This window comes from Sminthopsis crassicaudata, chromosome 2 (genome assembly GCF_048593235.1).
Source record: "Sminthopsis crassicaudata isolate SCR6 chromosome 2, ASM4859323v1, whole genome shotgun sequence".
NCBI lineage: Eukaryota > Metazoa > Chordata > Mammalia > Dasyuromorphia > Dasyuridae > Sminthopsis > Sminthopsis crassicaudata.
This window is the reverse complement of record NC_133618.1, coordinates 610,566,411-610,589,410: the sequence shown is the minus strand read 5'-3', so window position 1 is coordinate 610,589,410 and position 23,000 is coordinate 610,566,411. Positions and strand designations below refer to the sequence as shown.

General features: G+C 54.5%; 3 protein-coding genes across 5 annotated transcripts in view; all 3 read right to left on the bottom strand.

The window, feature by feature from the left end:
- Window positions 1–3,403, bottom strand: part of HOGA1 (4-hydroxy-2-oxoglutarate aldolase 1) — a 30,246-nt gene extending 26,843 nt beyond the window's left edge. The window contains exon 1 of the mRNA XM_074295992.1: window positions 3,051–3,403. Coding sequence (XP_074152093.1) covers window positions 3,051–3,270 — 220 coding nt within the window. The 5' untranslated portion in view covers window positions 3,271–3,403. The remainder of the gene's footprint in view (window positions 1–3,050) is intronic.
- A 3,413-nt stretch (window positions 3,404–6,816) lies between these two features.
- ANKRD2 (ankyrin repeat domain 2) lies at window positions 6,817–14,097 on the bottom strand. 2 transcript variants are annotated; one of them, XM_074295985.1, is made up of 9 exons: window positions 13,924–14,097; window positions 11,155–11,265; window positions 10,683–10,841; window positions 10,107–10,214; window positions 8,907–9,005; window positions 8,539–8,637; window positions 7,899–7,997; window positions 7,569–7,667; window positions 6,817–7,187 (listed from the first exon to the last, which is right to left on the bottom strand). In XM_074295985.1, the coding sequence occupies exons 1-9, from the start codon at window positions 13,993–13,995 to the stop codon at window positions 7,032–7,034; spliced, it is 1,002 nt and encodes a 333-aa protein (XP_074152086.1). In that variant the 5' UTR covers window positions 13,996–14,097; the 3' UTR covers window positions 6,817–7,031. The 2 variants fall into 2 exon arrangements, with proteins under 2 accessions (XP_074152086.1, XP_074152087.1); XM_074295986.1 differs by lacking the exon at window positions 13,924–14,097 and adding an exon at window positions 11,422–11,549.
- A 725-nt stretch (window positions 14,098–14,822) lies between these two features.
- Window positions 14,823–23,000, bottom strand: part of UBTD1 (ubiquitin domain containing 1) — a 56,394-nt gene continuing 48,216 nt past the window's right edge. For both annotated transcript variants that reach the window (XM_074295989.1, XM_074295988.1), the window contains exons 2-3: window positions 16,061–16,288; window positions 14,823–15,953 (exon numbers count right to left, since the gene is read on the bottom strand). In XM_074295989.1, the coding sequence (XP_074152090.1) occupies window positions 15,568–15,953; window positions 16,061–16,235 (561 nt within the window). In that variant the 5' untranslated portion in view covers window positions 16,236–16,288 and the 3' untranslated portion in view covers window positions 14,823–15,567. The remainder of the gene's footprint in view (window positions 15,954–16,060; window positions 16,289–23,000) is intronic.

Below are 23,000 nucleotides of genomic sequence, written 5' to 3'. Positions count from 1 at the left end.
AAAGAGAGAGAGAGACAGAGAGAGAGACAGAGACAGAGAGAGAGAAAGAGAGAGCGAGAGAGAGAGAGAGAGAGAGAGAGAGAGAGAGGAGAGAGAGAGAGAGAAGGCGGGAGGGAGAGAGGAGAAAAATGTTGAAAAGTGTTAGGTTTGGGACAGCTAGGTGGCGCAGTGGATAGAGAGCACCAGCCCCTGAATTCAGGAGAACCTGAGTTCAAATCTAGCCTCAGACATTTAACACTTTCTGGCTGTGTGACCCTGAACAAGTCACTTAGCTCCAAATGCCTCAGCAAAAAAAAAAAAAAAAAAAGTTAGGTTTTATGTCCAGCTCCCACCGGACATACTAAAAACCGCCATGGGACTCACCAGTTCTCAGCACCCTTGGATGCTGGGCAAGGTTTTGCATGTTTGAGATTTTTTGCTTTTTAACCTCAAGAAAATCAGGCTGACGATGTCCGGTTTCACAAAGACTAATGATGCTCTCTTCCTATCAGCAGAGATTGCTGAGAAACTCCCCAGCTTACTTCCAGTACTCACTCCTACCCTGAGATCATGGACGATAGTTTGCTGGACTGGGAGTCCAATGACCTGGATTCAAATCCCCCGTTCTGTCTTTGAGACCTTACTAGATTCTCTCATTGCAGGGGGCTGTTTTATCTGTAGAAGGCGGGAGTGGGAGGGATGGGAGAGGGTCAGATGGCTCCTTCCAGTTCCCATCTATGATCCCACCAAAGCTTTGTCTGTACAATGAGTACTTTTTATTCCTCGGTGTCATGGGGCGGGAAGGGAGCCCAGAAGTCAGCTACTGAAGTTCATTCCTGCCTTCTCCCCATCCCCACATTGTACGGAAAAGGAATGGAGGCCCTGGAAAAATCTCTAAGGTCCCTGTTCCGGGCTTTTTCACTGCTGTGCTCCGGGCTTGTAATGACGTTTCTTCCTCTTCTCTACCTCCTGGACTCCCTAGCTTTAATGTCACCTTCTGGTGCAGCTGGGTGGATAGAGCATGAGCTCTCAGGTCAGGCCAGGAGGAACCGAGTTCCAATGTGACCCTGGACACTTACTAGCTGTGTCACCCTGGTTAACCCGGCCCAGCAACAAAAAGCAAACCAAAAAAGCCCCAAACCTTTCCTGATCCTCCTGAGTGCTAGTGCCTTGCCTCGATCATGAGCCTCCCAGGCTGTAATTTACTGGAGTTGGGAAGACCGGAAAGCCCGGCTCCCAGACCCTGCACACCCCCAGGAGTTGGCCGTGGGACCCACATCAAGAGCTGTGTAGTGGAGGATGCTTTAGGGCAGGACACCAGATCTGGTGAACCCAACTTGCTTGGGATTGAGAAAGCCCCTCGCTGGCCTCGTTTTAGCACTTAAAATGTAATCATCATGTTCCGGGGCCTCTTCCCACATCCACCACAAAGCCTGAAGCCCAGGAGGGGGCAGGAGGTGATCCCACGTGATAGGCCCGGTGTCACTGTGCCTCGGAGTTAATCGGTGCACTCATCTTCCTTCCCGTAGGTGGGAGTAGAACTTCCGGACTAGGGGGTGCCGGCTGCCGGTTACACATTCTCTCTGCCCTGTAGCTCCTGGAAGCAAAGTCCACACCAAGAGCTGCGTGCCCTAAGCCAGCGCTGCCCTCGCGGGCGTCTCCTGCTCGGGCAGACTCCCTCCCAGAGTTGCAGAGCTTGGCTTTTTTAAATGGAGGGGTAACAATCTGCTCCTCTGAGGGGTTAGGGCTCATGAGGTGAGCCGTGTTGGAGACTTTGGGGCTCAGATCCCCCACTTTGTGGACTAAGGCATGGGAGGCGACTTTCCCACCCTGGTCATTTCCCAGCCGGCTCTTCTCTGTCCTCTTAGAGAACATTCCTCAGCAGGAGTAAGGCCGGAGTCCACCTGGGCAAGCACAGCTCAGCCTCGGGCCCAGGGCTGCTACACACACAAGGACCTCCCCCGTGGCGGAGCAGCCTTCGGCAGGCGTCCCGCGCACCCAGGCCTGGTGCTGCCCGGGCTCCTCTCTGGCTGGGGATCTCTAGGACCGAGGCTTAGCCGGAAGAGACTTCTGTTTCTGATAACTACATTTCAATGGAAGTGGCTTCCTCTGCTCTTGTGTGTTTCACTTCGGGCGTTCTAAGAAGGGGCGAAGATGTCATGGCCAAACCTGGTCCACGGGGCGTCTTCTCCTCAGAGGGATGTCCCTCTGTATACATACATTGTGTTTAACTTGTACTTTCACATACTGAACATGTACTGGTCAACCTGCCATGGGGGGGGGGGGATTAGAACAAGAGGTTTGGCAATGGTCCGTGTTGTAAAATTACCCTGCACATATCTGGTAAATAGAAACTATTAAAAAAAATTTAAAAGGAATGGACTTAGATGAATAAGTTACAAAAAGATGGATGTCCCTCTTCAGCAAGTGGCCACAGTAGCACACAAGGCCTGCATTGAGAGGAGAATTCCACAGGGCATTTCTTATCCACCCCCAGGGGGCCCAGAGAAGGATCTCAAAAGGTGAGTGGGGGCTGTGAGAATCGCGCAGTAAGACACTCCTGTCTCCTCCCGAGACCTTCTCCAAGTATTGTCAGTAAAGTGGGGAAAAAGGGAAGCCAGTCAAGAACGAGTAAATGAGGGGCCAAAGTAGTCAACTGCAGAGTCGGTCAATCGGCATTATTGAGCACCTGCTGTGTGTCGGCATTTATTGAGCACGTGCTGTGTGCCAGGTAACTAAGCAAAAGGAGAGGAAGAAAGTGTTGGCCGGAAAATTCTTACCGGCTCGGGAGTGAGCGATGGGATGGAGGAGGGATGGGGGGAGAGGGCGGACGGATCCACCGTCAGAGCTTCAGAATGGGCCCGCGGGAATGGAGAGCTCAGTCCCCCCACGGTTCGCGCATCCTCCATCTCCGGAGAGGACTGGCCGCCCCCCGGGAGGACTCCGCGGGCTCGGGGCTGTTACGGTCCCGAGGAGCACTCCCGCTCCCCCGACTCCCAGAGGCGGAAGGAGCGCAGCCCGCCCATTTCGCGGAGGCGGCGGCCAGGGCCCCCGCCCCCCGGACCCCTTACCTCTGAAGGGGACGGTGCCCAGTTTGTGCAGGTTCTCCTCCAGCTTGCCGTAGTCCACCTCCGCGGTGGCCGTGAAGGGGGTGGTCACCGGGGGGTAGATGCCGGCGATGTCCGCCTGCCTGCCCCCCGCGGGGGCCCAGGCCGCCCGAGTCCGCGCGGGGCCCCGGCCCAGCGGCCTGGCCCCGAGCCTCGCGCAGGAGCACAGCCGGGGCGCCAGCATGCTCCCTGGGACTCGCGCTCTCTGCCCTGGCTCCGGAGGCGAGCCTGGGCTTTCTCCTCCTTAATAATCGATGGTCCTGGTTAAACATTGCCGCGCCCCCTGCCCCGGGCACGAGGGAGGCTGGGCGATCTCAGGGGCACAGCCCAAGAGCTGCCAGGCCGGGCGCCAGACCCGGCCCCCGAGGCCCCCCGCTGCGGCCCCTCCCCTCGGGGGCCGCCCCCGGAGACCCTGAGACTCCGGGGCGCGCCCCCCCATTAGGCCGGACCGCCCCTCCCCCCTTCCCGAGCCCAGGAGTCCAAGCTCTGAGGGGAGGGTGGCAGAGCGCTTTCCGGTCTCCGGCCCCGGGAGGGGAGGGGGCCCCAGGGCTGCTCCGGGGCCGCGGATTGGCTGAGTGCCGCTTCTCCCGTCTCCTCCCTCCGGCGCCCCTCGAGTTTTCTGGTTTCCCACGGCCACAAAGGGCCTCCTCGGGGACGGCCCGCCGTGGGCACTGCCTCCTTCTGCCCCGAGTTACTCTGCAAAGGGGGAAGCGGGGGGAGGACGGGCGGGGGGCCCGCGGGGACCTGAAACGGGACAGCGGGCAAGGGGAGGGGCCGAGGGGACCCCGCGGGGCGCAGGGAGGCGGGGCTGGGCACTGAGGGGGCGGCGGGGAGTAGAGCCAGGGAGCCCAGGGGTGAACAAGGGGAAGCGGCGGCCTGGACTAGGATCCGTCTCCCAACGGCAGGACTTAGAGCTTCCGGCGTGAGGTCGGAGGGGAATCCACCCTGATTGTTTCTGGTCAGAACTCCTTAAACCCCTATTGTACCGGGCACCCCGCGGGAATCGGAGAGAAAGGTCCCGTCCTCCGGAGCTGGCGTGCTTCCAGTCTTTCAAACATTTAATAGTTAAACGTTTTAAAAAGTTTTTTTAGCTTTTTTCAAAATACGCGTAGTTTTCAACATTCACTCTTACAAAAGCCCGCGTCCCAGTTTTCCCCCTTCCTCTCACTCCCTCCCTTAAAACCAAGCAATAAGCAATATTTCCCCAATTCTCGTGCTGCATAATATGAAAAATCAGATCAGAAAGGGAGAAAAATGAGAAAAAATGCAAACAACAACAAAGATGCTTAGTCCCCAGAGGCTCTCTCTGGGAGGGTCGTGGGTGATTCAGGTCTGAATCACCTGATTGTGGAAGAGTCACGGTCCTCGGAACTGATCCTCGTACAGTATTGTTGTTGAAGTGTACAGAGATCTTCTGGTTCTGCTCATTTCACTCAGCATCAGCTGATGTAAGTCTCTCCAAGCCTCTCTGCATTCCTCCTGCTGGTCATTTCTTACCGAGCAATAATATTCCATAACCTTCATATACCACAATTTACCCAACCATTCTCCAACTGATGGACATCCATTCATCTTCCAGTTTCTGGCCACTATGAAAAGAGCTGCCACAAACATTTTGGCACATACAGGTCCCTTTCCGCTCTTTAGTATTTCTCTGGGATGTAAGCCCAGTAGTAGCGCTGCTGGGTCAAAGGGTATGCACATTTTGATAACTTTTTAGGCATAATTCCAGATTGCTCTCCAGAATGGCTGGATTCTTTCACAACTCCACCAACAATGCATCAGTGTCCCAGTTTTCCCACATCCCCTCCAACATTCATCGTTATTTGTTCCTGTCATCTTAGCCAATCTGACAGGTGTGTAGTGGTATCTCAGAGTTGTCTTAATTTAAGTTTCTCTTCATTTTTATATGACTAGAAATGGTTTAGATTTCTAAATGTCTTTAGATTTCTGAAAGGGAGCTGACATTCTAACAGGGAAGACAACTTGTGTATATACATACATGTACAAATACACATGTATATATATGTTTATACACATACATACATGTACAAACATAAATAGAAGTAAGAACCTAGGGTTATTTGGGGGGAGGGAATCAAGAAAGGTCTTGGGCATCTAGAAGGGACAATGGATAGAGTGCCAGGAAGACTCGTTAAAGCTGGCTTCAGACACTTACTGGCTGTGCGATCCTGGGCAAGTCACTTCACCCTGCCTGCCTCAGTTTCCTCGCGTGTAAAATGAGCCCGAGAGGGAAATGGCAGACCACTGCGGTATCTTTGCCAAGAAAACTTCAAATGAAGTGACAGAATCAGACATGACTGAAAAATGACTGAATAAGGAAGGTCTCACACAGGAGGCCATATTTGAAATGTGTTCTGAAGGAAACCAGGGATTCCAAGTCAGTGCAAAGGTAGTGATGAGGGGTGGACGGCAGAATGTCCGGTGTGAGAGACAGCACAAAGGTCTTCGCTTGACTGGACCTTGGAATCCATGGGAACACAATGTGCAATAAAGAAACAGGATGGGGTCAGTTTATGAATAGCTTCTAATATCTGTGGATGCTCAGAGTCAGGAGGGGACCACTGGAGTTTGAGCTGGGTATGGGGACAGCAGGTTCAATCAGTGGGGAAAACCACACTGATGGCTGTTAGAAGGATGGACCGGCTCCGAGGCTGGGAAGCCAACAAGAAGGCTGCTGTAACGGTCCAGAGGAGGGGAGAGGAGAGCCTGGGCAAGAGGGTGGCTACGTGAATGAGAAGGGGAAGATACTGTGGAAGTAGAGATCTGCCAAGGTTCAGAGCATGCAAAGATGACCTTGACACATGTTGATTTTGAGACAGATGCCAAGAGGCAGTTGGGAGACTGGAGCTTAGGAAGAGACTAGGACTGGAAATACTGATTGAGGAAGCTTCAAGACGGAGGGCAATTACATCCATGGGAACTTCGGAGATCATCAATTAGCGATCATTATTACAAAAAGAGAAGGGAGAAGGGCCTAGACCAGTGCACCTTGGGGAACACTTGTAGACAGAGGTAATGACAAAGGATGCTGAATCAGCCAATGAGATATTGATAAAGCATATAGTTGAGTCCATTTTATTACTATTACTCCTTTCTCCCCCTTAGCAAAGAGGAAACTGAGAACAATGAGTCAGAAGAATTAAGAGGAAGTAGCAGAACCAGGGACCGTTGTACTTAGTAACAGCAAAATTGAAGGATGCTTAAATGTGATTTCACTACTCTCATCAAGACAATATCCAAGACAGTTCCAAATGAGCCATGATGAACTAGCTACCTATAGAGAACAGGTTAAAGTGTACGTTTTAAACTTTCTTTAGTTTTCACGTGTGTGTTCTCTTTTGCATTGTGGCTAATGTGGAAACTTATTTTGCATGACTTCACATGTATAATTGATATCACATTGCTTGCCTTCTAAGGGATGAGGGAAGGGCAGGAGAGAGGGAGGGAATTTGGAACTCAAAATTTTTTTAATGAATATTAAAACTTTTAAATGTAAAAGGGAGATATTTAATGAAACAATAAAGAAAAAAGGTAAAGAGAAAGCAGCATTTAAGAAAGTCCTGAAAGGAAAGAGTATACAGCTTTGGTGGACAATCGCCATTTTTATGTCTTTTTTTTCCCCTCCCTGCAGCCTCTTTTCTTACTCCCTCATTCCCTCCTTAATGTCTTCCTTTCTGCCAAGGGAAAATAAAAATATCACTCCAGATAGCAAAAACCAAATTTTATCATAAGTCTCTTACACTCTGGTTCAGGGAGTTGGGGGAAGGTGAGGGTAAGGAAATGCAAATGCCCACTTGACAGCAGCCCGGGTACAGAGCCTGGTTTCACCAGGCTGCGAGGGCAGGACAAGTTATGCAGGTAGAAAATAAGGCAAAGTAACAACGCTCTGGAGCCTCCATGGCTCCGGCCCCTCGGGCGGGATTACTGGGAGGCCACGGGCTGAGGGGTCTCACTGCGGCTCTCACCAGAGCCCTCCAGCCCGTTCTGGCTGTGGGCGGGCTCCGCTTCTGGGTGCTCCAGGGCATGGCGGGTGTCGGCCTGCCAGAGCTGCACCAGGTCTGTGGGGGTCTTCCCTGCCTGAGAGGAACAGAGAGAGAGAGTTCTTCAGCAGCCCCTCGGGCTGGGAGGTTGTAGGGTACAGGGAAAACTGAACCAAGTCTGGAGGTAAATCCCAGCTCTCCACAAGTGGCTTCCCTTCTCTGATCTGTAAAATGAGGGGGCCTTCCCAGCTGTGCCCTAAGACTGGGTGACCTTCAGTCTGCTTCCCAGGGCCTGGCCAGGCCTAGCGGGGCCTTCTCCTGTCTCAGGCCTTCAGCCGGTAGGCTGGCTCCCGCTCAGGCTCCTGGGAAGCTTTCACCTTTACGCACTACGCCTTCTCCTGGCCTCCCTCTGGGCTCTCCCATCCTTGGGGGTGGGCGTGGACCCCACACGGAGACCACTGGCCCCCAGGGTGCTTACCGCATTCTTGGCCATCATGTCGGCCCCGTGCAGAAGCAGCATCTTGATGATCCTGTAGCGGTTAAGGCGTACGGCATCGTGGAGGGCACTGTCTCCTTCCTGTGACAAGGGTGGGCTCAGGATCCATCATGAAGGCACCGGGGTGGGGGGGGGACAGCCCACCAGAGGGTCAAGCCTCATGTAGCCCAAGCCACAGGGCCCAGACCCCAAGGATGGAGAGTGTAAACCGGGCACTGTGGAAAGGTTCGGGTCTCTGCGAATAAGCTCTTCTGCTAGGAAGTCCTGGGGCCGCAGACCCCAGAGACAATGGGGAAGTGAGGGGGTACGCACCCTGTCCTTGGAATTGATATCCACTCCCATGGAGAGGAAGTACTCCACAAGGTCCACTCGCCCCGTGCGGGTTGCCACATGGAGGGGCGTGCTCAGGAGCTGGGTGGGAAAGGAGTGGAGGTTACCGGCTGAAGGGGTGCTACGGGGGGCACTGCTCAGCTCCCGAGGTTCAGGCCCCTCCCCAGAGGTTCTTAATCAAGGGCCAGCCCAGAGGGCACCTGTTGCTTTCTAACCTATCCTTCTGTGTCACTGGGCTGGCCCCCGCAGGTGCTGAATGCTGCAGCCCAATCCTCATCTCTCTAGGATGTTACAGCTTCTAGGGGAGTCTGACAGACAAACCAGGACGGGGCGACCAGGCCCTTGCCCCAGGGAGCCACCTGCACTAAATGCTACCAATCCACCCCTTTGTCCAACCCAGAATCCTACATGCCTGACTAGAGTGGTCCTCTCCCGGGACCCTTCTTCCTCCCAAACTCTCGGTGACTAGATTATCATCTCCACCCTTGAGCTGGTTTCTTTCTCTGGGCTCTGGGCTGAGCCGCGGTCACAAGGGATGCTTTCAGGGCTCACTGGGGGCGCCTTCCACATCGGCCCCGTCATCCCCCTCCCTACATTTACACCCCCCACCGGGTCTTCCCACCTTGTCCCGCACGTTGATGTTCGCTCCGCGGCTCTGCAGAAGCTTCACCACCTCCAGGTGGCCTCCGCGGCAAGCCCAGTGTATGGCTGTGCAGTCCAGCTGGGGGCACGGTGGTCCCGAGGGAAAGGAGAATTAAAGGGGCAGGTCCCGAGGCTCCCCGTCCCTACCTAAAGGAGGAGCCTCAAGTCCAATCAAACAAGGTGGTGAGGGCAGGAGAAGCCTGGGGGAAAGGAGCCCCTGCCCGTGATCCCCCGCGTCAGATCAGTGTCAAGTTCAGGCTTGGGCTAGGTGGTCCCTCTGTCCCCAGGAATGCCAGTCCCGGGAGGATGCGGGGGACCCTTGCCCAGGACAGCGGTGTTCTCACTCACCCGGTCCTGGAAGTCCACCGTGGCTCCACTGTCCAGCAGCTTCTGCAGGATCTCCACGTGGCCCTCCAGGGAGGCCCGGTGAAGGGCCGTCCGGCGAAACTGCCCACCAGAGACCAGCGTGACCCCGAGGCTGGACACCAGCCCTCGGCCCTGCCTGCGTCAGCTTGAGCCAGGCTGAAACCTACCCACTCTCCTCCTGCTGGTCAACCCCAACTCTCCCTGGAGGAGGCCATTCACTGGCCCCCTGGGCCTTCTCCAGCCTGGTTCACCCCTCCCTCCCCCATCTTTCCACGCCCTCCCCATCGCCCTTCAGTCTCCTTGGAGGCTAGTCTAACATGAGAGAGACTCGCGTCTGAGAAGGGTGACCTCTGACCAGACCCGGGACTTTGCGTGTGGTAAAGGGGAACACCAGCTTGCTTGTGAAATTCTGTTTATGAAAAGCAGAACTGACTTGAGGTTGAAAAAAGTAGATTTAAGACAAAAGTACTTTCAAAATAGACAAGAAATAATCATGATAGCCCTTACAGTCTTTGGTTTAAAAAAGGGACCAATTAATACTTGGATGATTCCTGCCTTTCTGCGAGCGAGGCTGGAGAAACCTCGCTCAGTCTTACAGAGGAACAAACCGCGGCAGAAGAGGCCGGGCGTCTCGCTCACGGACGCAGGATGCAGCGGCAGCAGACTCGGGCTGACGGGGATGAGGACGGGGCTCCTTTGGTGGGGGGACCTCCTCTCCCGCTCCGGGACTTAGACACAAGCTCGGGAGAGACGCACGGGCGTCCCACCCACGCGGAGCGGGCTGGCTCAGACGACCGCCCTTCCCCCTCTGAGCCGCAGCGCTTTCACTGTGGGCCGTTTCCCCGCTTCCATCTGCACCCAGTGCTGCTGGCTGTCCGACCCGTCCGGCCCGAGCGCTGAGAGGTCACCGACCTCCCCCCCCGTGGCAGAGGCAGAACTTCGCCCCGGTCTTAACTCGGCCCCTCCTGAATGAAAACTGTCCCTTCAAAGCGGTTCATGGAACCGTTTCCCCAGAGAGGGCGCGGGGCTACGGGACACGCTCCCAAGCTTTCTAATCGTCCCTCCCAGCTCTGAGGCTCTGGGACTCTAGGACGCCTCGACTTCCTTCAGAGAGCGTTCTCCCTCCCGTGGGACGCTGACCTTGAGGAAACAGCTGTCAGGTGGGGTCTGAGGAGCCCTTACCTCGTCACAGGTGTCAGCGGAGCCTCCATCCGCCAGGAACTTCTCGATGACATTCACTTTCCCTTCCACAGCAGCTTTCAGGAACGTCTCCGCTTCTATGGGTCCAGTCTGAGATAAAGGGACCAGTCAGCCGGAGTCCCTCACTCAGCGGCAGGAGCTTGGCAGCGTAGCCCGGCTCCAGCCTGAAACATCTGCCTGACGTCATTTAGAATGACTCCTCCACGAAGGCCTGGAACTTCAAGCTCCTTCTCTCTCTTTTTTTTCTGAGGTAATTGGGGTTAAGTGACTTGCCCAGGGTCACCCAGCTAGGAAGTGTTACGTGTCTGAGGCCAGATTTGAGCCCGGGGCCTCCTGACTCCAGGCTGGGGCTCTGCCCACTGCGCCACGCTGCTGCCCCCAAGTTCCTTCTCTAAAAGCAGGACTGGAGGCTGCCTGTTCTCGCCCCCTCCCACAGTCAGGCGCCTTTGGGGTCCTCTCTCCCGAGGAGGAGAGTCTCAGGGGTCCACGTCTGACCCAGCCCTCCGAGCCGGCGCACTCCTCTCCCTCCCGGGGCCCACGCTCCGGATTTTCTCTTACGATCTCCTGGGCTTCCGGCGGGGGCTCGGGAGCCAGGGTCAGCGCCTCTCTCTTCTTCTGCTTCCTTTTCTTCCGGAGCTCGATGAGGTTCTGGATGCCCCCCACGTCGATGATCTCCCGGCGAAGGTCCAGCGACGTCTTTCGCACCCTCTCCTGGCCCTGTTCAGAGCACGGACAAGTGGACTAAGGGCCGCAGGGAGAGGAGTGGGGCGGGTGGGCTTCCCCCTGCCTGACCTTGGGGAGGCCGTTCGCCTCCTGGCGCCTGCACCACTCCCAGCCCAGCTTCGGCCAGGACGACCCAAGTCTAGCTCCAGGGTCGGGAAGCCTGGGGCGGCCAGAGACAAAGGGGCTGGGAATGGCGGCCTGCCCTCGCCATCCCTGGGAACACAAAGGGCTGGTGGGGCCCCGGGGAGAGGCCCCAGGACCGCCGGGGCTCCAGGCCTGGCTCCCAAAGCTTCGTGCCCGCTCTTACCTTGACCTTCTGAAGCGCCGGGTTCTGGGCCCCGTGGCGCTTCTCATCCTCCAGGACCAGCATGTCCATCTGCATCGGCCCGAGCTTCATGCTGGAGGCGCCCTGGAGCTTCTGGGAAAGGAAAGGAAGCTCAGAGCCCAGCCGGCCCCTTCCCCGGAGCTCCAGCTCTTCTCGGCCCGGGGCGGCCTAGTGACCCAGTGCAGGCCTGGCGATTTCTGTGCTTTGGAGCGTTATCCGCTGGGGCCGTGACGACAAGCTACGAGTTACCTGCTGTCTGTCTGGCAGGGGCCGGGCACCGCGCTAACGGCGCGCACAACCACCCTGCCAGGGAGGAGCGTCATCCCCATTTCACAAATGAGGAAACTGAGGAAAGAGCAGTTAAGTGACATGGAGAGCAGTCCTCTAGCTCCAAACCCAGCCTGGGGTCAAAGGCCACAGAATTTTAGATCCCAGGACCAGAGCGGAAAAGCCCAGAAATGCTAACGGTTTGGCCCAGGGTACAGACACGCAGGAACTGAGAGTTGGACTCCAAAGGCCGGTAACGTTTTTCTGCAGCAGGACCCCAAGATTTTGGAGGTGTCGACAAACGCAGACCCCTGGTTGCACCCTCGGCCTTCAGCAGCTCAGTTGTTCCGGCCTCCCCCGGTCACTTTCGAGGGGAGCGGGCTGCCCGGCGTCCCGCAGTTGGTGAGCGGTGGAAGGCTGGACCCCGGCTCTCCTACCTCTGGAACCGTCGGAGCCTCTCCAGGCTGGGAGAATCATTTTCACGGCACCAGCCGAAAGGCCCAGACTTTAAACTCGCCCCCCTGACTTCCTTCCCCTGCTCCGCAGCCGCCGAGGGTTCCAATCCTCTCCCCTTCGCGGGCGGCCAGGCGGCAGCGCGTGGTGCTGGACCCCGGGGAGTTAGCCGGCCTCCAGTCTGGATCCGGCCTCAGGGGTCCTGGGAGCTCATGTAGCATGGGTAGGGAACGGGAGGGAGAGCAGCTAATTTAAGGGGGAGGGGCAAAACAGAGTTCCTAGGCTCCGCCTGGCACCACTGCCGACAGCAAAGCAGCTGGGAATTGCAGGGAGACGTTTCCTGTTTTTCTTGTCTCTCCACAATGAACCCTTTTCTATTTCCTGTCCTAATTCAGGGTAATGATTAATGAATTATTAGGTAGTTATTAGGTAACTGCTTGTGACTCAGACCAATTTTGTGGGTGGGGGAATAATAAAGAATATAGACTGCCTCCACTGAAGTCCTGCTCCACAGGACTGAATGGGGGCCCGGGTTCTCGGGGGCCGTCGGGAGGTCACCCAGGACGCCGCCCAGACAGAGAGGCCCGTCCACCGCAGGGTTTTTGGGAGGCCTCTGATCAGCGAGGAGGACGGCCCCTGTGACGGCGGGCCCCGCGTCCTGCTCGGCAGGGACCTCGGCCGGCCAGTCCCACCGCACCCAACGCCCGCTCCTGCGTCGTTCCTCTTAAGCGGTCGTCCAACCCGTGCTGGAAGGCCTCCGGGAGGGGAGAACCACCCCCGCCTCCCGAGGCGGCCCATCCTATATTCAGAGAGCTCCAATGGGGATGTCTGCACCCTTCCGTTCTGATGGTTCCCGCGTCAGGGCTGGCACACAGCGGGCACGCCGCCGTCAAGGCCAGGGGACAGCCACGCTGCCATAAGAGCTTAGACTTTATACTCGGACTAAAAAACAAGGGAAGGACAGAACCTAGATTTATTTGTTTTAATCAGGCAGGCGATACATACTTTGTCCATTCTCATAAAAGTCTCATTTTGTGTCCTTTTACCACAGAATCCTTTGTGATTTGCTGCATTGTTCTCTTGATTATTTCCCTGGAAATGGAACAAGTTCTTGTCCTGGCAGTTGTGAGTGAGGTCCAGCGTCCTTGGACTTGTGGGAGCTGAACAGTACGTGCCGCTCCCACTCCCTCCTGCTCCGCTAGTCCGTCAGCTTTGCTTCTTACCCCCCCCCCCAAGGCTCCGGCCCATCCCCGGATTCAGAAGCCAGAGTGAGGTGGGGCGAGGGATCCCCCAGACGAGAAATGACTTACTCCCGTCCCAAATGAGCCCAAACGTCAGCTGGGAGGGCCGGGGCACAAGGTGCGGGTCACTCATGCCCTAACTATTCCCAGCCTGGGGGCATTTAACGCTATTTAGGTTATTTTAACTCTCCTGAAGACCCCGGCCAGGCCGGGCCGTTCCCTGTGAGGGGAGCCCTGCCCCGTCCTAAATTCCCTGAGCTCTGAATGAATGGAGACCGAGGAGCCCTGGGACTGCCTGTGCCAGAAGGCGGAGGTCGGGCGCCAGCACGGGGCAGGACGCGGATCCACTCCCCTGCTTCTGGCCGTGGAGAGCGGGCTTCCTAAGGTAGCGTGGGTGCCTTTGCTTCCTCCTTCCTTTGGCCCGGATCCCCCCCTTCTTGTCCCTGGCCCTTCTGCAGAGGCTGGGAAGGGTCACGGGCTGCAGCTGCAGGACGTCCGTAAGCAAGGACCCCTGCTCCCCAATTGCCCCGACTGGTGCTTCTCTCTGTTGGGGGTACGTCAGTCCTAGCCTTGGCAGCCTGGAGGTCCTCAGTCAGAGGAGAGAAGGGATGGGGATTCTCTTTTCCTCCAGGAGCCCAAGGGAGGGACAGTTCCCCTCTGAACCTTCCCCAGCCTTGTCTCCACAGGCCAGCCCTCCTCCAGCTCCCTGGCTACAGCTCCAAGTCCTCCTGCAGCCTCTCAGCCCGGCTCTGGATGCCAGGAGCTTCTCGCCCCCCCCCCCCCCCCGTACCTGGTTCTCCTCCTCGGCCAGCCGCTGCTCAATCAGCTCGGTCGCCCTCTGCACCTCTTCTGAGCCCGCCATGGCCTCACCTGCGCGTGCCCCCAGCCTCACAATGTGGCGTGGCCCAGCAGGACTGCAGAGCCTTTATAGAGCCGGACCCCCCTCCCCCTGGAGGGGCCGGGAGCTTTTGTCATGAGCTCACTGGCTGAATTCACTAACAGCCTCCCCTCTCCCCGGTCACCTTCAAACGCGGGCAATTGCCTGGAGGGAACCCAACTGTGTGAGCAGAGGTGGTAAGTGGGGAGTGTGATTCAGAAGCAGCAGACGGCTCCAGGTAGACTGAGGCATGGGGGGAGGGGCAGCACCGAGGGACTGGCCCGGGGTTCTGAGGCATGACGAGTCTCCCTTACACGCCCGCCCCTGGGCGCCGGCCAGGGCCAACAGGAGTCCGCTTCTGCCCTGGCCGGGGAGCAGGAGCCAGCTGCAGGCTCACAGCACCACCTCCTGGGCTTGGGCCGTGCCTGGTACTTCTGAGGGGAGTTACCGGTACGGCCGCAGCTCGCGAGGGAGGGGGTCTCCCAGGAGACAGAGCCTGTAAAAGGAAGCCGCCCTCTCACGGACCCTTGGTGGGCAGCGCCAGGGACGAGGGGCCTGCTGGGACCCAGAGTAAATTCGGACAGCTCTGGCCCAGGAAGACTGGCGCCTGCAGTTCCTCAGGAGCAGCTGGGCCCCGGCCCCCGATCCGGCTCAGTCACGGCCCCCCGCCTCCCTCTGGGGCAGCCCAGGCTTCCTGGGGCCTTAACAACTTTTGTCTAAGTCTGCCCACTGAGGTTTGGAGGAGTTTGAGTCCTTAAGTTAGCGTTTTAGAAGCGGACCGTGCGAGGGAGATGCCAAGGAACACATGAGGCAGAAGGAGCAAAAGGTTTTATTGATAAATATGCAAATATTTCTGTACACAAGGACCCACCATGGGAAAGACAACCAGCCTGGAGACAACCCCGCCAGGGTTCCATCTGGGAAGATGAGTCTGTCCAGAAATATTCTGGAACGGCTCAGGCTACATCTCTGCCACACCCCCTCACCCTTGCCAATTGTGCAGGGGCAGGGAGAGAGGGGAGGGCCCTCGTCAGCTCTCGCCGCTCCCTGGGACTCACTGTTGGTCCCCTTCACTAATGGGGACCTGGCACCGTGCCCACAACAGAGCCGGGAGTGTGGGGAGGCAGAAGCTGCTTCCGACCTGAGGAAAAAGCTGGTAGTAAGCACAGCCTACAGCACCAGACAGATCGATCTGGCCCGGTGGGCCGGGGGCCGCTGGCCCGATCGCCAGAAGTGATCTGCCCTACCCTGCCGTGGGAGAGGTGTAGCCGGGAGGCTACCTTGTTAACCCAGGAGAAGTGAGCAACCCCCTGCTTTTCTTGCACCAGGATCAGCAAAAAACCCTATTGTGGGGGCTCGTATGTAGCAGCACTGCTTCTCAGAGGCCTTTATCAAGTAACCCCAGAGGCACCTGGCAGTGTTCCTCCACTGCCAACAAAAGCAGCAACCAAGGAAAGTATCACCTGAAGAAGACAAGAGTGATCGAGGGCAGCGGGAGGGCGAGCCCGGGCTTCCAGGTGGAAGGAGGAGCCCCTCCCCGCCCTCCCTCTGGGAGCGTCAGTCCTGGGGCGCCAGGGGCTGGTTGATGATCACTTGGATAACAAAATCCTTCTGGATCTTGGTCTCCTGCAGCCGCATGCGGTCGGTGAGCAGCTTCCCGGAGAAGAACCAGCGCTGCCAGGAAGGCTCGATGTCCTCCTGGGCGTGCAGCTGCCTCTTGAGCTGCCCGATCGTGTCGGATAGGCTGGCGTTGAGCCTCACGTCCTTGCCGGTGGACAGGCGCACCTTAAGGGGGAACTCGCGCCGGGTACTGGGGGCTGGTTCTGGAGGTTCCACCCCATCGTCCTCGCTGCGCTCTAGAAGCAAGTTGACCGGAGGCGCCAAGCAGTAGACGGGGAGCTGGTAGCGATTGCCTAGTTCATCATAACACTCGCTCAGAGAACCTACATGGGAAGAGCAAAACATGAGGAGAACCCGGGAGACCCCCCCCTTTCCTCGATGCCTGCCCCCACCCCCACCCGGCCCGCCCCCGGCTGCCGGCTCCGCTCACCGTGGGGCAGGGTGATGCTCGCTCCATCCAAGATGGCCTGCGCCAGCTCGTGGTCATTCGCCTCCACTGCAAAGGTGGCTGCCTTGAGGGCGTCCCAGATCTCCTTCCGGCCTTCGAAGGCTGGGGCTGTGTCCCAGAACTCATCCCGCTTGCTCCGCAGCTGCCCATCTGTCATGGGGTAGTCACTCTTCCACTTGGGCCTCTCCTTCTTCAAGGGCTCGTTCCGGCCTAGCAGAGAGAAAAGGGATGAGCGGCTCCTCACTGCCCCCTCTCTGCTTCTCGGGGAAGGTCCGTCTCACAGCGTCCAGGCCCATCTGCTGCCCTCAGCAGCCGCTGGGAGTCTTGTGAGTCTGGGGAACCTTCTCACCGAAGGAGAATTGGCTCCTAAAGTGCCACATCCCTACACCCTTAAAATATACTTTCTAGACAATAATAAACATTTTAAAAGACCAACATTTCCTCCTCCAATTGCAAATGTTTTAAAGAAAGTTTTCTTGAATCTTCACCCCAAAAATATGATTAAAAAACTGTATCCAAAGGGAAAAAACAACTTATGGCTCATTTTCATTATTTGACAGCTCTCAAAATTTTGGAATGGTGATTATGACTATAAACGCCTCAGAATAGCGGTCCGTCCTGCAGACAAAGCTTACTGCACTTTCCCTATGTGATGGGAGTCTTCTAAACTACAGGATAGAAAAAAAAGGGCCACCAGGCCTGCCTCCGATAAGTAAATGCAGACGCGGTTTCTGAGCTCTGGTGGTCAGACTTGTTTTCCTCAGTTCCTCCTCCACTGCCTCTCTCCCATTTCCTCTCACAACCTGGAGAGCCTGGGGAGTGAGATAGGCCTTCTCAGCGGTGCCCGGCGGCGCCACAGCAGCACAGGTGAGGAGGCTCTCCCAGGAATAAAGTTCATCGACTTCTAGAGCATAGATTCCTCACTTTACAGATGGGGACCCGAGGTGACGGAGTTTACCAGAGTCTCACAGCTGCCGGCTTCTTCTCTGATGCTGAAAACCTCACCCAGCGCCTCGTCTCCCCAAAGCCTTGGCTGGAGCTCACCTCCACCCGCTTTCCTCCCTCCTCCATCGCTTCCCAGTGGGCAATCCGGCTTCCCCCTCTCCCTTCGCTTCTCGGCCCCTGTGGGGGCCATTGCTGACCCCCTCCTCCTCCCGTCTCATTTGTGTGTGGCCGAGTCTTGCCCCCCCCTCTTCCCGACCTGCGCACGTGGCCAGCTGCCAGGGGGTGTCCCATACACTTGTTGAACTCAACTTCTCGGAAGCAGAACTCATGACACCCCCCCTGGCACTCCCCACTCCCTCACTTCTCTATTTCTGGGGAAGGCACCACCTCACTTCCTGTTACCAGGGTGCCACCTTCAGGTCCTCCCCCCTTCCTCAGCCCACCGTGTCCAACACTGGCACCTGCTGCATCGGCCTCCTGCCTGGGCATGCCCACGCAGCAGGAGCTTCGCTCCTTTACAATTTGAAAAGCCCTTGTATAGAAATATATTAGCTGAACATTTCCAAAGGAGGAAGGTTAAGACTGACAGTGGACCAGGATGCTTCAAAATGTTTCAAAAATGTCCTTTCTTGCCCTCTCCCGCTTTTAGAAGGAGAATATTGGTGGGAGAAAGGGGCTCAGAGTAACTGCACAGCCCCATTTTTCTCTCCGCAGGAGCCAGGCCTGGGTGCCAGCAGAGGGCGCCCCTTGCACCTTTGGGCGGGCATAAGCCTCCCTCCTAGCTCATCTTTAAGCAGACCAACGGACAGTCCGGGCATGATGTGCTTCTCCACTTGTGCAAGATTAAATGCTGGTTTTTACAAGAGCTTAACCAGCTGCAAGAGCTGCTTGCCTCGGTTTTCAGATAGACACAAATACAAAACGAACTTTATCCAACCACAAATGACTAAAACAAAACAAACCTTTCATTTGATTGACACGTGTGTAGTTTATAATTGCTCATTTAAATTAACTGTATAGGAGCTAAAAAAGCGTATATGCATGAAAGGCAAAAAGGCTGGAGAGTGGGAAGGAATGTGAAGATTCTGGACATCTCAAATTGGATGGCCCACAGACAACTTCCTGCACTCATCTTTTCTCCCAAACCCTCCCTTCTTCCTAACTTCTCTTTCAAGGGTACCACTCTCCTCCCAGTCACTCAAGCTTCCTTTTTTTCCTCTTGTTCTTCCTCCTCCTCAGGCTCCTTCCCAAGGTGTCTTCTACCGAGAAAGAGGCCTTCATCACTCCCGCCTGACCACTCACAATACTTGGCTGGTTCTCTCCTCTTCAACTCATCCTCCCTTCAGAACCCAATGGGATTTTCCTAAAGTGGAGATTTGACCTTGCCACTCTGCCTTCTCCGTAAACTGCCTTGGCTCCCCGTCACTTCAAGAATCTAGTATCAAACAGAAGATCCCTGGCATTGCAAGTCCTACATAATCTGCTCCCCGTCCCCATTTCCAGTCTTCCCCCACCTGATTGCCATTCCTCTCCGAGACATTCCATTTCCCGATTCCTGGCACTTCTCTCGGCTGATCTCCCATTTAGGATCATCCCCCTCTTTCTGATCCCCACTCCCGACTAAAAGCCCCCGGGCACAATTACTTCTAGTACTTGCCCTCTTTTGATGATCGAGAGAGTTGTTCACAAGTGGCTCCTTGAGGGCAGGGGCGCCTTTTGCTTTTCTAGCCTGGCACACAGTAGGAGTTTAATAAACCGTTTGCAGCTTAAGGACACAAAGAATGCCTGAGCGGACAACTACGTGCTCGGCTGGCTGAGACCGCCACTCTGCAGCTCCATTCTCTCCTCCCTCGCCAGGTTTCACAACCATGTAGACGTAGCAAATATGGATGTGTGCTGCACAGACAGACCCGGGCAATTCCTTCTTTATGCCATATGAACCCGCAGACGGACAGAACAAACACTGGAAGGAGAGGGATGGATGCAAGGGCAGCACTGAAGTACGAACAGAAGAGGCGAATGCTTTGTTTGGAGAGGACAGGGAGTGAAGGAGGGAAGTGTGTGAACTACAGAGTAAGAGGGAGTAAAAGCTCTGAATTACAGAGCAGCTGGGCGTGCACTGGAGGCCAGAAAACAAGCCTTAGAAAGTTGTTTGCTGGCACAATTTAATGGGCCAGGATTTCTCTCACTGATGCTTGGAATGCTTCCATTAGAGCCTCTTCATTTCTTTGGGTTAAGAACTTATCCCCCACATGAACAAGATCCAGAAAGACTTCCCCACCTCGACACGTGTGACTCAGCGGCCCACCTCCGTTTCCATGGGCTGGCTAGCTGAGAGCGGGTTTGCAGAGGCAGTGTGCCAAGTGTGGGTGGGGGTGCTGGAGCCAAGGAGGGCACTGGGAGCCTGTGGTTCAGGAAGATAATGAGGGGAATAGAGTGGTGAGACATCACTAATGAATGGTGTCTGGCGAAGCTGGAGGAGGGCCTTAGAGTGACTTCCCAGCGCTGCCTGGGGTCGGCCCCCCGAGAGAACGATGCCGGGGAGGCAGCTGGATAAACTGGAATGGCAACGCCCACCTGAGCGCGGCTATGGCGAGCCGAGGAGGAGCTGGGAGCACGGCCCCGCCGGCCCGGTGAAGTCTGGGGCCGGCCAGGCACCCGAAGGGAGTCAGGCAGAAAGGCTCTGATGCTTAGGCGGACGGTTCTCATTCTAATCCCCCAAAACTCACAATAGACTTTTCAAAAATAACATAATCAAAACACTTTGGTCTAGAGCCTAGCCGGCTATGAAGGACAATTTCCAGAAAAGCAGAAACCCCGCTCAACCGGCATTGCTCTCTATCAGGCCAAAGTCACAGCTCACCAATGCCAGGAAATCATTCCTATTTATATCTGTTCTGCTCCCTAGCCGCACCCCCTCCTGCATCTCCACTGTTACCAAGCAGCATCCCCAGGATACTCCACGCTCCTGGGATATGGCTGTGACCACACTTCCCCATCATAAAAGCAACTGAGAGTAACTTTCCTTAAGAGCAGTCAATACTAAGGAAAAACTGAGCCTAATTCTAGACACATTCTTTATAACCTCCCTGCCCCCACACCATTCTGTATTCATAAACCCCGAATCCAATGGAGAACCACTGAGTCACCAGCAGAGGCTCAAACCTCCCCAGACACACGCTGTGATAAAATCTGCCCCCTGCTTAGTCAAAGGCCATGGTACAGGCTGCTGCGAGCCTTTCCCAGGCAGAGATATACCCGAAGAGAGAGAATTCATCCCGAGATGCAGGAGGCCATTTCAACATCATGAATGAAGCCCTTCCTGATACCTTCAATAGCTGTGCCCTTCCTTAAGCTTCCTTGAATTCACTTAGTCCCTTTACACGTACACATGTACTTGCTGTCTTCCTCATTAGAATGTAAGTTCCTTCCCTGAGAGCAGAGATTTTTTGATTCATTGCATTTGTATCCTCGGATATGACCCTTCTTCGACAGGCCTGAAGTTCTTAGGGTCCTCAAGGAAACAGTTTTATAGCTTAGAGAATCAGTCCTGGGTGATACAGTAAATATCAGCAAAAAAACCCGCTGTCCCAGCTCTTCTTGGGCTTGTTTGCCTCTCAACAAACAGGAGGATTGATTACTCATAGGTCTGGGCAGAGAAGGACAAGGACATTTCTTTCCCTCCTCCAGTATTTATTTCATGCTCCTAGAGGTAGGACGACAAGTGCCCTAAGTTGCAGAGAGAAGGGGTTCTGAGCACTTGGTTGGGGAAACCCAGGGATTGCTCCTCATAACAATGAGCTGTGTCAGGTTAGGGGAAAAGGAAAGCTTAGGAAGACTGGGAAGGACTGGAGGACAAACAGTGATCACAGAATCTCCAAGATGGAAGAGACTCAGGTTACCCAGGACTACCGTCTATTTCATCCCGTAGTGAGGCAGCTCCTTCCATTCAGAGAGGTCCTTCAAGGGCTGGAGTCGCTCCTAACAAGCTCCGTGCCCTGCTCCGACTTCTGCCCCAGGGGCTAAGCAGAACTAGCTTCATCCTTCCGCGTGACAACCCTGCAAACACTTCACTGAAGACAGCGAGCATGAGCACTCCAAACTCCCCATTTCTGTCAACAGATCTCACACGGAAGAAGGATCCTTGTCATCACCCATCATCCTACTCTGGATAATCTCCAGGTTAACAACTGTCCTTCCTAAAATGCAAAGCCTGAACGGGACACAGTATTTCAAAGGTGGTCTTACCAGAAATCTTGGCTTTGGGAACTCTTCCTCTGGAGCTAGCCTTTAATTACATTAGCTTTCCTGGCAACTAATTGCCTACTAAAAGCCAGAGGCCTTTTGCAAACAAACTTATAGCACCACCTCTTCTAACATGTACCTCTGAAGCAAATTTTTAAAAATCTAAGTGTGGAATCATTTCATTCATCTAATCTCTTAGTCCATTACTCCAATCTGACAAAATCTTCCGGGATCCAGATTCACTCAATATGTTAGTGATACTTTCCAAAAGTATCATCTGCAAATCTGATGTGCATGCCATTTATTCATTTCTCAAAAGCAACACAGTAAAGAAGCTCCCAGGGCCATGGACATCCAGCTGCTAAAGGCTATTCTTTGGATCCTGATATTTATTAAATACAAAATCTATCTAACTATATAACTATATAAGAGCCTACATCTCTCTACTGTGTCCATAAGGATTGAATGAGAACCTCTGTCAATATTCTGCTGAACTCTAGGTAAATTCTATTACGATATCCTCTGCAATTACCACCAAGACAAAGACAGACTTCATTCTGCATTAATAGTGACAGGAACACCGATCTAAACAAATGAAGTACACATAGACGTGTGTAGTAAAATGTCCTTTCACTCATCTGCATGGACTTATTTCTTTTTCCTAACCACTATCCAGAATTTATTCATGGTTCCCAATACATGCCTTTTAGGAAAGATGCTCACCAAACAGACTTGCACTAATACCTTCTGGTATTAACTGAGACTCCAAACAGCTGGAGTATTTGTAGGGGTTTCTTCATTTATCCTCTTACCTTTGCTATCAAAAGGATTACTCCCATTATTGTTGAAGGCAGAGTAAGTCACTGCCTTGACTATTAAATTGTGACAACAAGACTAATATTTATATGGTCGTCTAAAATTGATAAAGCACATTCCATATAGTCTCATTTAAACATCACACAATTCTAAGAAGCAGACACTTACTGGTATTACATTCACACACACCCCCCCATTTTACAGATGAGGAAACAAAGCCAGTGAGTGATTTGCCTAGGGGAACAACAGTGCAGAGCTTAGTGTCAGGAATGGCACACAAAGCAAGTTTCCTGGTTCCAAGTCCAATACTGTATCCACACCATACTGCTTCTCAGATTTAAAAAAAAGTACATAATTGAGCAAAATGTTAAACTTTCAATTACAGACTAGTGAAAATGAAGATAATTTTTTTTTCTCTCATTCAAATTCAAGGACCTCCTGAAATCTGTCTAGAGAAGTCTGGGGTTTCCAGACTTAAAAGCTCCTGCTGGAGAGCAAACTTTTAAATAATATTCTCTAAAACTAAGAGTTCCATGGATAAGAGCAGACTCCAACAGTTTGTGGAATTGCTTATTTTCCTCCATAATATATGTTTGAACAGTTTTATTTCCTTGCCATGGAAGCAGTGGTGTATAGTAGGGTGCAGGATATGGGGTGTTATGTAGCTGTGTGACTATGGGATAGACATGTGAGTTCTTTCAGCCTCAGTTTCTTCATCAGTAAAATGTGGCTAATGATACTTGATAGTTCCTATATTCCAGGGCTATTTATATGAGACTCCCATGAGATGAGGCCTGTAGGGCAGGTCCTAGTTGGCACTACCTTCTGCACAGCCTATATATTCCAAGCACACTACACACACACACACACACACACTCATTCCCCCCTCCCCCCACCTGCATTTGCTCCTAAGGGT

Coding starts and splice junctions, on each gene's coding strand:
- ANKRD2 (XM_074295985.1), bottom strand. CDS start 13,995: ATGGCGGGCTCAGAAGAGGTGCAGAGGGCGACCGAGCTGATTGAGCAG. Junction 11,266..13,923: donor TGGCCGAGGAGGAGAACCAG/GTACGGGGGGGG, acceptor TTCCTTTCCCAG/AAGCTCCAGGGCGCCTCCAG. Junction 8,638..8,906: donor CGGTGGACTTCCAGGACCGG/GTGAGTGAGAAC, acceptor CCGTGCCCCCAG/CTGGACTGCACAGCCATACA.